Raw genomic sequence first — 13,235 nt, 5'->3', positions numbered from 1 at the left:
CATCAGTTTTCATGTCTCAGACGGAACATTCAGTTTTGTTTTTTATGCATTAGATGAGAGGATATGCCGCCGAAATTCTCTCTCTCTCTCTCTCTATCTCTCTCTCTCTCTATCTCTCTCTCTCTCTCTCTCTCTCTCTCTTTCTCTCTCTATTTCGTTTTCAAATAATATTTATGAGTAGATTAAACAAAATAAAACAAAGGCGTTGGGGAAAGAGGGGGGGGGGGGGGGGGCGATGAGGAAAATATAACTGAGGGGCACGTGTTCAAGAACAATAATAAAATTTCAATAATAATCATGACATAGACAATGATTGTAAGCATCATCAAAAGAATGACGAGGATAAATACTCATATTAACGCTCTGTTCTTGAGATCTCATGTTGTTAACTTAAAAAAATAAAAACCCGAAAAACTATATATTCCGACTACTCATTCCTTGATCCCCCCCCCCCCCCCCCCCCCCCCCCGGAAATTTACATGATGTTGCACGTTCACATAAAAATGTCTTGAATTTGTAATAAGTATTTCGGATGTTGTTGGAAAGAAAATGAGCAAAAGATTAAAAAAAACCCCAACAAATCTAAGGTATTCGTCAAATATTATCTGCCTAGACCGTCTGAATTAAATAAAATAAAATAATAATAATAATTAAACAAAAAAATATTTATAGCAACTTGAAAAAATGTCAAGCACACAGGGTTATCGTTCTTTGCCTTATGTTGCATTCATTGGCTTTCATCAAATACAATCGGTTCTCTCCCTTATAGCTGTCGGCAACGATTTTTGGAACTTTTTGGAGCGAATTTCAGGATCTTACAGAGTTTGTGGTACTCTAAGCTAGTAAAATGCATTGCACTATGATAGTTCAACATATTCTTATTATTTTCAAAGCCATCATGGCAATCTTCATAATTAATTAGTTTAAGCTACCCGTGTCGCGCTGAAGCGTCTGGAGGACGCAAGGTGTCCGCCATTTTGACGCTATTATCGATCCAAGCGAACCAATTCTCGAACCCCTCTAGGAAGCAATTTCTGTGCAGCATGATCATTATGTGTGTTTGTTGTGGGTTTTGTCATTATTCCAATCCATAGACCAATATGTGTTCACCGGACACGGCCAAAAGGCCGCGCAATTCTTTCTTTATTTACAGAAGTATAAATTATTCTTCAATTTGAGTTCTAAAATTTAAGACAAGCCCCGGATTTATCATTGTGAAACATCTTCATGACGCGGTCACTCTATCTCCGATAATAAAGGGATCTCCTTAGTCTGAGTGGAATTCCCCGAATTTAGCCTCTTCAGGTGGACTAGGATACCCACTGCTCTATCGACGTTGCATCAGTGCGCATATATTGATGCTGTGCTTGACTGAGTATACTATGGCGTGTTAGCGTACCGCGGAAGATTGTTTACTTGTGTTTTATTCTAACGGATTACTTCGTTGCGTCTACCAACAAAGATGGCTAACGCTTTGAACAAAGACCAGTTTGTTCTTGACTATGAGAAACAACGTCTCAGTTTCATTGAAGCTCTGAAGCGGTTCAACTCTAATAAAGGGTAAGGCTGCAATTATCTCACTCTTGTTTTCTTTAAAGTGAAGAACAATCATGTGTTACTTTCTTGATTAAAAATAAATGTCGCCAACTAACCAGTCAGCAGTCTCTTTTATTAATTATGTCGACTGCTAGAGTGAGTAGAGATGAATACTGAACAGAGACCAAGCAAAAAGTATCGTGTAGCAGACAACACACAACTCACTACGGAACTCTGCCTGCTTTATTTACTGACTTCTTTTGATTATGTGAATGTGTGATGTAGATCTATGCTTTTAAATTATTATGTTATGTAATTATTATGTTACAGTGAGTTAATGATTTGAATTTGAATTTAGTAGTCTGCTTAGGCTTAGACTTAGGAAGATTCTTGGGCATCCTGACAATCCTGTGACTATGACTATGACTACTCACTACTATGAATCCAAGAATAATAATTCATAAATGAACGAAGTGTGTGTGTGTGTGTGTGTGTGTGTGTGTGTGTGTGAGAGAGAGAGAGAGAGAGAGAGAGAGAGAGAGAGAGAGAGAGAGAGAGAGAGAGAGAGAGAGATCCCCCTCCCTCCTCCAAAGTAAAAGTAGTAAGAAGCCAGATCTGAGATGTGGTTAATGGGTATTCTCTTTGTGTATTACTTCTACAGGACACCAATTCATCGACTTCCTGAGATAGGTGGACAAGAAATTGATTTATATCATCTTTACCAAAAAGTGACCAGCATGGGAGGCTGGCACAAGGTAAGTTAGGAGTGCATTGGGTCCAAAGTTGAGATCTAAGTTTTCAGTCTTGAGTTTCAGCTTTTATATTGGGAGTTGGGAGGCTTTCTGAAAGCTCCTACATCCCCAGTATTCTTGCTCTAGTAGGGGGTTTGGGAGGGGGGAAACTTTTTTATAATGTTCTAGTACTAGTACTAGTAGGGGGTTTGGGAGGGGGGAGACTTTAAAAAAAAAACCCCTAATAGAACATTATAAAAAACAAGAATACTGGGGATATAGGAGCTTTCGGAAGGCCTCCCTTTATATTATTTAGGGATTCCCTTTTTCAGGCTGCCGGAAAATGCTTTTTGAAATGATCTGGCCGACCTTTTTGATGACCTTTTATTTGATATTGGTGAATTGATTTTTTGAAAGATAGTAGCATTGGTTGTTTAAAGGCAATAGGTAAGGGGAAGCTTGATAGATATGCATCCTTTTCTGTGATTTAAGGTTGGTACCATTTGATAAGAAGCTTGCATGAAATATTTTCATATGATATGCTCTTTACAAGAAAAATTTTCAGACTTTTTTATTTTAGCAAAGGGCATACCTGATTATTATATTTATTGGGCTATGACAATGAAATGGGTCAGTATAGTTTTGTGTCAGTTGCCATGTAAGGACAAGGATTAAGTTAGCAGCTTGTATTTGAACCAGACTTGTAATTGATTGCACACTAAATCATTTGTCTTATAATTAATGTGGTTGATCTATATTGTTTTTACGTGTGCTTGAGTCATAGCTAAAAGGTAAAAATTCAAGGTTTACTGGCAGATTCCTGCGAGGTTTTGTGGGTTCAAAGAAAGCCTCCACTCTCTCCAGTGTCTAGTGTCATCGCAACCATCATTTTTTTCCGCCACCACCCCCACTTCCATCATCATCACTACTACCACCACCACATCACTACAACTACTACCATGTTATCAATACTACAACTACTACCACATTGTCAATACCACCACTTCTATAACCACATCATCATCACTTCTACCACTACAGCTACAACAACCATCATTTTTGCCACCACCACCACCTCCACTTCCATCATCATCATCACTACTACTACCCCACATCATCATCACCACCACGTCATTACAACTACTACCACAACAGCTACAACAACCATCACATCATCATCACCTCCACTACCTCATCACCATCACTACCACCACTGCTCCAACCATGACCACCATATCATCATCACTACCACCACTTCTACAGCCACCCACCTATATCATCATCATTGTCATCACCATTTTTTCATTTCATATAAATATAACACTTCTGTTTTGGAGTTTTACTCTATTTTTAAAAAAGGGGGTATGGGAAGGTATTTGACATTGTGTGTTTACATATCGTAGTCCTAAATAGATATGTTTTTGTATGCAGAAATTCCTGTGAGTCGAATTTTCAGTTGGTGTCTCTGTCTATACCTATCTTTTATGTGTAGACATTCAATTCTACTGACATAAAAGAGCATAGTTATAATTATAAATAATATAATAGAGGCCAATATGCCTGGGACACTCATGCAGAGATGCTCATATAAGCTCTCTTATTTCTGGTAATGATTGATTCTTTATTACTTTTGATCAATTTATTTGCATATTAATCATTGCAAACTATACTTAATTAAGATCAAGGCTTGGATTAGATTTTAGAATAGATAATTCTTTCATATTTCCTAGTACCGACGATCGCTCATACTTTTAATTTCACTTTTTGTGAGTACATCTCACCGAAGTCAACCATAACATTTGTTTACATGACAGATAAGTTTGACTGTCATTCTCTAAGGGGTTGGAATATATTGATTTATATCTCATCTCTCTCTCCCCCCCCCCCCCCCCCCCACACACACACACAAGAAAAAAAAAAAACAATAAAAAGTTTCCCATATCAAAGCTAATTTTAAGGAAAACCTCATACTCTCATGAATATCAAGAAAGGTTGGACTACTTGCTCTAAATCATTGTGGAACACTTTGGTCACATGGTTTTACAACTAGAAAGTAGCTCATCTGAAAAAGTCTTTACTCTTTATATCATATAATTAATTAACGGATGAAGAATGGATGATCCCTTTTCATATTTTTAAGAAGATTTTTGAAACCTTAAAAGTTAAAAGGTTTTAATCTTAGAACAATGAATAAATGTTGTACGAACCTTTTTTTACTACCAGGTTTGTCTCAAAATAGTATTAGATACGCACATCACATTTAGTTGTTCTGACGTCATCATATTTTATTAAAAGTAAAAGCCATCATTGACTGAATTTGGTGTTTTCATTTTCATTTTTTTTTTTTTTGCATCTGCAGCTTTGTTTACCTGATTGCAATAGCATTAGCATTTTGTGAATGAAAATGAGATAAAGGTTTGCTCATACATAGTTATGGTGTATACTTTTTTTTTGGTGGCATTTGTCTCAAATTTGATTTTTATTTTGTGATTTTTTTTATTCCCATTTTTTTTTTCTTCTGAAGTTTCCTTTCCAGAGATTTAATGGATAATGGAATGGATATGAATGAAGCTTTTTCAGCCACTTCACCTTATTTATATTGTATGTTAATTGCAGGTCAATAATGATCAGCTGTGGGAAAGAATTCTCTCTGACTTTTGGCTGCCAAAAGCTTGCACCAATGCTGTTGAGGTGTTGAAGCATATTTATTTTAGGTAAGATTAGATGGGAGCATCACCCTTGAATCATATACCTATGATGTTCGCATGGGTGTACGATCCGATAGTGATGTCGTTTCTTCTTCTCTTTACTAGCCTATCCTGCTTCTTTGGTTTGTGATTGTATTTTTGACAGGGGATATTTTTTTTTCTGTAAATCTTCTGCCTGTTTGTTCTTGGTTATTTATAATTTAGCTTATGATATCTTTAGGTTATGATTTTGATTTACATTTGTACTATTTTTGTTAGATTGCTTGTTTTTTTTGTTTCAGCAGTCTCTCATATAACCTCAATTGTGTTGGAAGAGACCTAAAGCAACAACAAACAAAATTAACTTATCTGATTTGTCCATTTCATTGAATATTTATAGATATAATTTAAAATATTCTTCTACTTGGTTTTCATCCTCTTCCAACTTTTGACATTTATATTTTGTCAAGTGGCAAGATTTTAAAAAAGAACAATTTACCAGATGCATTGTGCTATTTTATAATGCAAAGGACATTTTCTTTATCATTGCTATTAAAAGAATATTAATAATACCACAGGGTCTTAAATCACAAATCACAGAAACGTAATTGTTATTCCTACAATCCCTCTTTTTGTCTTCCCAGATACCTTAATCTTTATGAGAAAGTTAACTTCTTGGGAGAAGATGTTGACCTGAGAAAAAATGATGATGAGGATGGTCCGACCCGTAAAAAGATCTGTCTGCCTATTGAGTCCATACCTTTGTCCTACAACTACAATCAGCATAAACTCACAGGTTTGTTCCCTTTTTGCCATGCATTCTCATTTCTTTTGATTAAGTAAATTAATTAAATAACCTATTTCAATTCTTAATGATAAGTTAACAACTATTACAAATTTTGTCGTCGATAATCTTGAAAGAAAGGAGAAAAAGTTGAAATGCTTTAACCTGTTGTTGTTGAAAATATAGTTTTTCTCAAAAGTATTTCTTTATTTTCAAGTGAAATAATCTTGTAATGTTGTTTTACTTTTTTCATTAATAGATGCACAGAGGCAGCAACACAACCTTTCTACAAACCTTAAAAAGAGAAATCCATATGAAAAACTAGAACTGTCTCTCCAGTCAGGGTTGCCTAATGATGTTGATCATGCAGTCAATGTTTGTGTACTGTTGTCAACAGAGGGAAGGCACACTATTGATCTGCACAAAACAACATGTTTGATAGAGCTTCTGCTAGCGCACATAGGTGTCTTTGAAGGTAAATTTGAATAAGTTGAAAATGAATCATGAGATTGTTTGATTGGTTTCTTGAATTTGCTACTTTTTGAGTTTGAAAATCTGTTGCAATTAACCAGTGACTTATATATAGGATTAATTCTGTTTCTTGGGAAATGTTGCGATTATCAGGAGTGGACTGTAATTAGATTTGAGTCAAGTTCAAGAACCCCAGTGAAGTTATTTTGGCCTTTTGCATACTATAGAATTTAAAAAAACAAAGAAAAAATGAATGTGGGGGATTATCATTTATAATAAGGTATTCTATTCTCCTAATCCTTTTACCATTCTATATGACTTTCTGCTATTGTCCTGGAATGAGAGGTCTTGATTTTGCCAATTTCTGGTCCTGTTTCATTTCTGTGAAATAGGTGGTCTGATTGAAAGTATGTTTTTCTTCGGAGAAGCTTTTTTTATTTTTTGCCTTATCTTAACCATCTTGTTTTATGATTGTGTGCCGGAAACCTTTCAAGTGTCTCTTTTTTGATGGAGATCCATGTTTTGTGTTTGTTAGAATTTTGGTTGACTTAGACTTAGACCAAGCATAGATCCCTTTTTATTTTATCTTAGGTGCTTGTCACACATGTGTTGTAGGTACTGCCCTTTATATCTAAAAATGCCGTTAGTATTGTACAATCTTTATTTTTATATGTGTTGAAATGATCAAAAAGCCTTGTAAAAAGAATAAACTTCTAAAGCTATATATACAAGATTTTTCTAATCATTAAAAAAAAAAAAAACTCATACAAGTTGCAAGATGCCAATCTTTTTATTTAGCTAGATTTTACTATTTTTCCATCACCTTAACTCTGTTGAGTTCACGTGAATGGAAAAATGAATAAATTTGTTCAATTTTCATCTATAGTGATGTTGGGAGAGTTAGTAATATCGGGGTTCCAAATGTTGAATTCTCAAGTTTCGACCATCTTGTTCTGATGAACCTATGGATTTATCCATCACATAAGTCTCTATTGCCATATTCCTATATAAAGACTTAAAAAAAAACATTTTTCTTTCACCAGAGGATATGTTTTTAGAGGAACTATATTCAAGCTGCTGGACTAATCACACAGGAAGGGATTTTCTGAGGGTTGGTATTTTTCATCACTTTTACCATTTCCAAATGTCATAGAGTCATTATGTTATCAGTATGTGGTGTAAAAGATCAGTTTTTCCTATTATGGGTTTTGATATTATCATTTTATTATTTTATGTTTTTTGTTGTTGAATTGTCAGATTTGTCACATTTTAAGAATAAGAAGTAAAATCTTTTTACTTCCTTATTCTGTTAAGCTCCGTCACCCTGGGGGGGGGGGGGGGGGTAGACTATCAATGAGGAACATCTAACCTGAGTATTTATGCTCGTGATTTGACTTTTTGGGACTTTTTGGATCATTCTAGTTATTTTTGCAGTCTTAGTGTTTCTTGTTACAATTATGGTAATTTTTTCAGAGAACATTTCTGATTGCAGGCTTGCCAACCAGTATTATTTTTCATATTTTAATACGCTCGAGGTTCAAAATATGATAATTAATATGGGAATGTTAATAAAAATATGATAAATTCAAAAAAGTCAACAGTTTGTAACAAAAAGGGGAAAAAATAGTGGAATAGTTGAAAGTCATTAACTGTCATTTCCACCTAGATGAGAACCTGAGTAACCAGACAGATGATTGTTACAGGAATTGCTGGATTTTCCTATAAGACTAAACTCAACGAAAGTTAAATTTGAAATTATGATTTTTTTGGAAGAAATATTAGAAAATGAGCATAAATATTGGGAAAAAATATGATAAATCTTTTCAAATGGTTGAGGCTTGTTGGCAAGTCTGTGATTGGTGGTCACGTGATTTCTATCAGGACAGAGGCCTTTCTCAGTTTAAAAGAATACTCATGCTTCCTCGTTGATTATTTTTTTTCAATAGGGAATGAGATTAGCGGAAGAGTAGCGTCCCTTGATTGGACGTCACCCATAGTCTGTGACGTCACCGGCGGAAAGGTTATTAGAGAGAGAACGTCATGTTGGTTGTGCGCATGCGTCTCTCGTCCTCGCTTCTGGTGAAAGCGGCTTGAGACACTTCAAAACCAAATTGACGTTCTCTCTGTAAGGTGACGTCCAATCAAGGGACGCTACTCTTCCGCTAATCTCATTACCTATGGTTTTATCACTTTATTCACAAACTCAGAGAGTTGATTACTGTTACTGTTAGTAAAATTCTTTTTTTTTTTACTTTTCACATACTATAAGGTAAACAATCAGATAGCAACAAGTTTATTCATAATATTTCCGTAGAAACTTTACCTGCTAGATTTTCAAATCTATGAAGTTGGTTTGTTTCTCAAGAATTATGAAATATTTACAAAATTGTTTCATAAGTCTTATCATAGCTTTGATTTCCTTTTATCCTTCTTTATAGTTTTGGTATGAGAGTGTAAAGAGGAAAGACATACGGGCTTTGATTACCTACAAAGGTCATGTCTATTCACAAAGTAAGTTGATATAATGGTATTTTTTGAAATAACATTTTATTTGCTGCCATTTAAATTTATTATTATTATTATTATTATTATTATTATTATTATTATTATTATTATTATTATTATTATTATTATTATTATTATTATTATTTCAGGTCACCAATTGGAACACAGTTTATTTATTAAACATGCTATTCTTACTAGGCAGCCATTACTTTTTGTTTCAATATATTTCTAAATGGCTTGTAATTGACAGTGAAAATATATTGCCTTGGTCAGTAAAACATTTTGTGCTCACAATGTGTTGGTACCTGGTATTTAAAAAAATATATTGAAATGAACAAGATCAATATTTTAACATTTTTTTTTCAGATTCTTGTTGTTTCTCTGTTCTTCAATGGCCATTGTTGGCCAATAGAGAAGAATGACTTTGTAAACTGTTGATAACTTTAAACTGAAAGTGTTTAGAAAATTGTTTTCTCTTTTTAAGGAACTTGCTTCCCTATAAATTGTTTTAAATGAGTTGTAGTGAGAAGTGCATTGTTGTGAGGCCCACTCCCTCCCAATGATCAGTTTAGTCCCTGTAGCATTTGTAACTGAATGCAAGGGGAATACATGCTTTTGTAACTGAACTAATTCTTTTTTTTTTTAATCAGGAGAAATGGCGGGAGAGGATGTTCTTAACTTAGGTCGTGACATTGGAGTTGGCGACAATGAAGGACAGCGGGTGTTACAGGTAAATTAAATAACCTTTTTTTCTATTTGCTGTGATGCTGTGAACTTTGTGTTTAATTTAGTTTCATATTTTTACACAATTTGGACATTTTGATATATTTAATACTTTAAAATGGTTAGGATTCGTAAATGATTTAAAGACGAGTTTAATCATTGATATTGTGTGGATGGTCATTCTAATATAATATACAAATCCTCCAACTGTCCTGATAAAATCGGGACTGTCCAGTTTTTTTTTATAGCAATCTGAAGAAAATTGAAAAAAAAAACAAAAACGGAAAAAAAATGTCTAACTGTAGACTATATTATTATAACTTTATTTCAAACATATTTTTGTTTTGGGTCATGACGGTATTGTGCATAAGGGTTTTACAATTTAGCTCTCTATAAAGTTGGCAGCTATGGATATATTATTCTGTCCCCACAGAAATTTGCAAATCACTGCCCTAAAATTTGTCAAAATTTGCCCCCTGTGCTGCCAAACCTTGCCAGAAAAATTGCCAGATTTGTAAACAGCAATTTGCACTCAGATTCCATACAGTAGTTAATTGCTACTTGTACGTATAAAATAGACTAAGTGAAACATATTGATGTTTGGGTTTTTTTTGGCGGGGGGGGGGGGGGGTATTTTGAAAATTCGTAATTCTTTTATTAAAAGATAATTTAAAAACAACATTAGATAGGCATACAACATGTTAACATGAGTTGGCAGAATTATGCCATCAAAAACTGTAATCGCAGTATTCAATCTAGTTAGCGGCTGGCAAACCAGGTAACTGAACATCAAGGTTGGTGGTCAGGTTTTCCCAAATGAACTTCATCATAAAATTGCCAGTTCAGGTTAACTAACACATGTAAGATGGGCACTATGGCTGAATGTTTCTTGCAGCAACAGTTTAGTTAAGCAGTGTCAGCAAATTAAAAATAGCATAATAGAATAAACCCCCCATTGCAGGGAAAGGAATCTAGCAGACTTGCAAGGGCCTAATGTGTAATTTTTTTTCGGGGTGGGGTTATTAAATTTGCATGTAAATTATCATAATGGTATTATAGAATTATCTGAAATGAAACATGTATTCAAATTCTGAAGTTTTGTGTTGCATTTTATTGTGGTTTGTTTCTACTAATTCTTCTATTTATTTCACAGATGGGTGTATTTATTAGAAACTTGTCTTTTGAGGAGTGCAATCAACAGATCCTAGCGTCAAGCAGTGCAGTTTTTAAGTAAGTTAACTTGTAAGATAAATATTTGATTCACACGAGGGCAGGGTTCTTACTTTTCTTTTAGCTCAATATATGATTAATTGGTCAACCAGCATGTGAAATGGTCTGTATTGAAAAAATTAAAGGGGGAAAAATTTTTGTGAGGGAGTCTTGATAACCAGTGTACTCGCTTCACACGCAAAGGGACATAGATCGATCATGGGTGCAGTCAAGGTATAATTTTTCCCACTCCATGGACCCAATGGTTCTTAAGGACTATAATTTAAAATATATTTTGTGACAGAATTTGTTGCTTAATGCCCAAAACACCAAAGAAAAGGGGAAAAAATATCTACCTCATGTGACAATAACCTTGGCTTGGTAATGGCTTTAGTATAGTTAAAAATAAACGTAATTAGTTTGGTTATGGCTTTAATGTAGTAAAATTAAATTTCCTCATTAAAATAAAGAGAATAGGAATAAACACAATTGATTTAGTAATAGCTTTAGTAAAATTAAATATTGAAAATTGAAGTTAAGTAAATTGGGTTAAACAAAAAAAAAATAATTTAAAAATTGGTTAGTTCCCTTTGAAGTTATATGATTACAGGTTAATCTTTCTTTTATTAAAAAAAAATCTTATAAAATTGCAGTTCTGATAACATTGTAGGGTAAAGAGAAATGGAGTAAATCTGTTTCTTTGTAAATTTTATACTAATGATGATAATGATGGCAATGATACCCAACAATAGTTATTATGATAATAATCATTTGATGATGACAGGATTTGATTATGATAACAATTGTGAAATGAGTTCATGTACATCTTTTGTTTATTAGCCACTCCCACGCCTCGTTCTGAAAAAAGTCCGCGAAATTAAAGGGGAGGCAAGAGAAAATCAGCTGATCGTTAAAATAGTAACAGAAAAGTGGAGCTGCTCGGCAATGAATGCAAGAAAGACATTTAAAACGCCGTAAAAATGTTTAAAAATCACTTAATGTTATAATTACCATCCATAACAACCTGTCAAATTCACATATGTAAGATGTCAAGCCAAAATTAATAATAAAATAATAAAGAACACGATTGACCGGTGGTCCGTTGACGACACATGCATACGAGTACCAGAAATATTTTGTAAACAATGTAACACAATATAATGTGTAAGTTTCAAAGCAAATGCAACCACAAATAACATCAAAGAACAATGTGGGACTACTGTTTTAATTACATAAAACCAAACGTATATTTTCTGCCCCCGATATTGAACGTGTAGTTAGTATGTATCGTACAAACAACATTCGTTTAGACAGGTAGTCGGGATTCTAGCGCCAGTTTTATTTGGGCAACCATGATTGGGATTTCACTCAATGCACTTATTATTAATTATTATTATTATTATTATTATTATTATTATTATTATTATTATTATTATTATTATTATTATTATTATTATTATTATTATTATTATTATTATTATTATACAATAATAATAATAATAATAATAATAATAAGCAGTTGAAAGGATATAGTCTTTGGTGTATAAGGGCATATGTACAATATTTCTTATAATAAATGCTTCAAAACAAAACAAAACTAAAAAAAATAAATAAAGAATAAATGAATAAAAATATCTATTTGGGCATTTACTTACATTAATAGTCTTGAAAATCACAATCACAATCCATGAAAATTAAATATCCCAAAATCCGAAGAAGACATGAATTTAATCCAAAATCCAACACAGGAATGTATTTTAATAGGAGACAGATATCCTATTAAAACCATAGCATTACTTGCAAACAACAATACCCCACTCTGCGTTTAACGGGCTTGTGGCCGTCACATTGTAAATTGTGGCCGCATTAGGGTAATCGGTGTCCTAAAGACTGACATACTGACATACAATCAATGAGAACTATAAAGAATCCATTCTAGAATTCAACTACAAACTGAAAAGCATGATAAATATCACTCTCTCAAATAATTTCCTTTGCTCAGGTTCACTCACACTCTCCTTTATTGCAAAACATTGATAAGTGAGATAAAGTTTGTATTTCAATTATAAACTTAATCACATAACCTAAATGATGGAGAATAAAAACAGCTAATTATAAAAAAAATTCACAAATCAAGTTTACTATTTGAACTCCGCATATTTAGCTTAATTACTCATTGACCATATATTTTTTTAAATGGCATTGTTTCATTTAAACAAGACCATGACGCTTATGCCTGGACCGGGTATTCACAAATTCTGCTTTTGTGTTCCACTTTTCCGAATTAATCTCTATCTTATCCGTTTATTTGCAAATTTTCTGCACTTTATAAATAAGACCATAACGCTTATGTCTGGACCGGTTGTTCGCAAATTCTGCCTTTGTGTTCCACTGTTCGATTAGAATTAATCTCTATTTTTTCCGTTTATTGGCAAAGTTTCTGCACTTTATAAATAAGACCATAGCGCTTATGTCTGGACCGGGCATTCGCAATTTCTGCTTTTGTGTTCCACTTTTCGAATCGAATTAATATCTAGTCTATCCGTTTATTTGCAAAGTTTCTGCATTTTATTAATAAGACCATAACGC

The 13,235-nt window shown here is 33.5% G+C and overlaps 1 protein-coding gene across 3 annotated transcripts in view; it reads left to right on the top strand.

Moving 5' to 3' along the window:
* Nucleotides 1-723: 723 nt before the first annotated feature.
* The window catches only part of LOC144967031 (uncharacterized), a 35,638-nt gene continuing 23,126 nt past the window's right edge, over nucleotides 724-13,235 (top strand). For all 3 annotated transcript variants that reach the window (XM_078903784.1, XM_078903783.1, XM_078903782.1), the window contains exons 1-9: nucleotides 724-1,560; nucleotides 2,198-2,291; nucleotides 4,884-4,981; nucleotides 5,599-5,750; nucleotides 5,998-6,213; nucleotides 7,253-7,320; nucleotides 8,648-8,720; nucleotides 9,365-9,444; nucleotides 10,591-10,667. In XM_078903784.1, coding sequence (XP_078759910.1) covers nucleotides 1,463-1,560; nucleotides 2,198-2,291; nucleotides 4,884-4,981; nucleotides 5,599-5,750; nucleotides 5,998-6,213; nucleotides 7,253-7,320; nucleotides 8,648-8,720; nucleotides 9,365-9,444; nucleotides 10,591-10,667 — 956 coding nt within the window. In that variant the 5' untranslated portion in view covers nucleotides 724-1,462. The remainder of the gene's footprint in view (nucleotides 1,561-2,197; nucleotides 2,292-4,883; nucleotides 4,982-5,598; nucleotides 5,751-5,997; nucleotides 6,214-7,252; nucleotides 7,321-8,647; nucleotides 8,721-9,364; nucleotides 9,445-10,590; nucleotides 10,668-13,235) is intronic.

This window comes from Berghia stephanieae, chromosome 3 (assembly GCF_034508935.2).
Source record: "Berghia stephanieae isolate SIO BIC M18660-M18661 chromosome 3, UCSD_Bste_1.3, whole genome shotgun sequence".
Taxonomy (NCBI): domain Eukaryota; kingdom Metazoa; phylum Mollusca; class Gastropoda; order Nudibranchia; family Aeolidiidae; genus Berghia; species Berghia stephanieae.
This window is presented reverse-complemented; position numbering and strand designations above follow the sequence as displayed.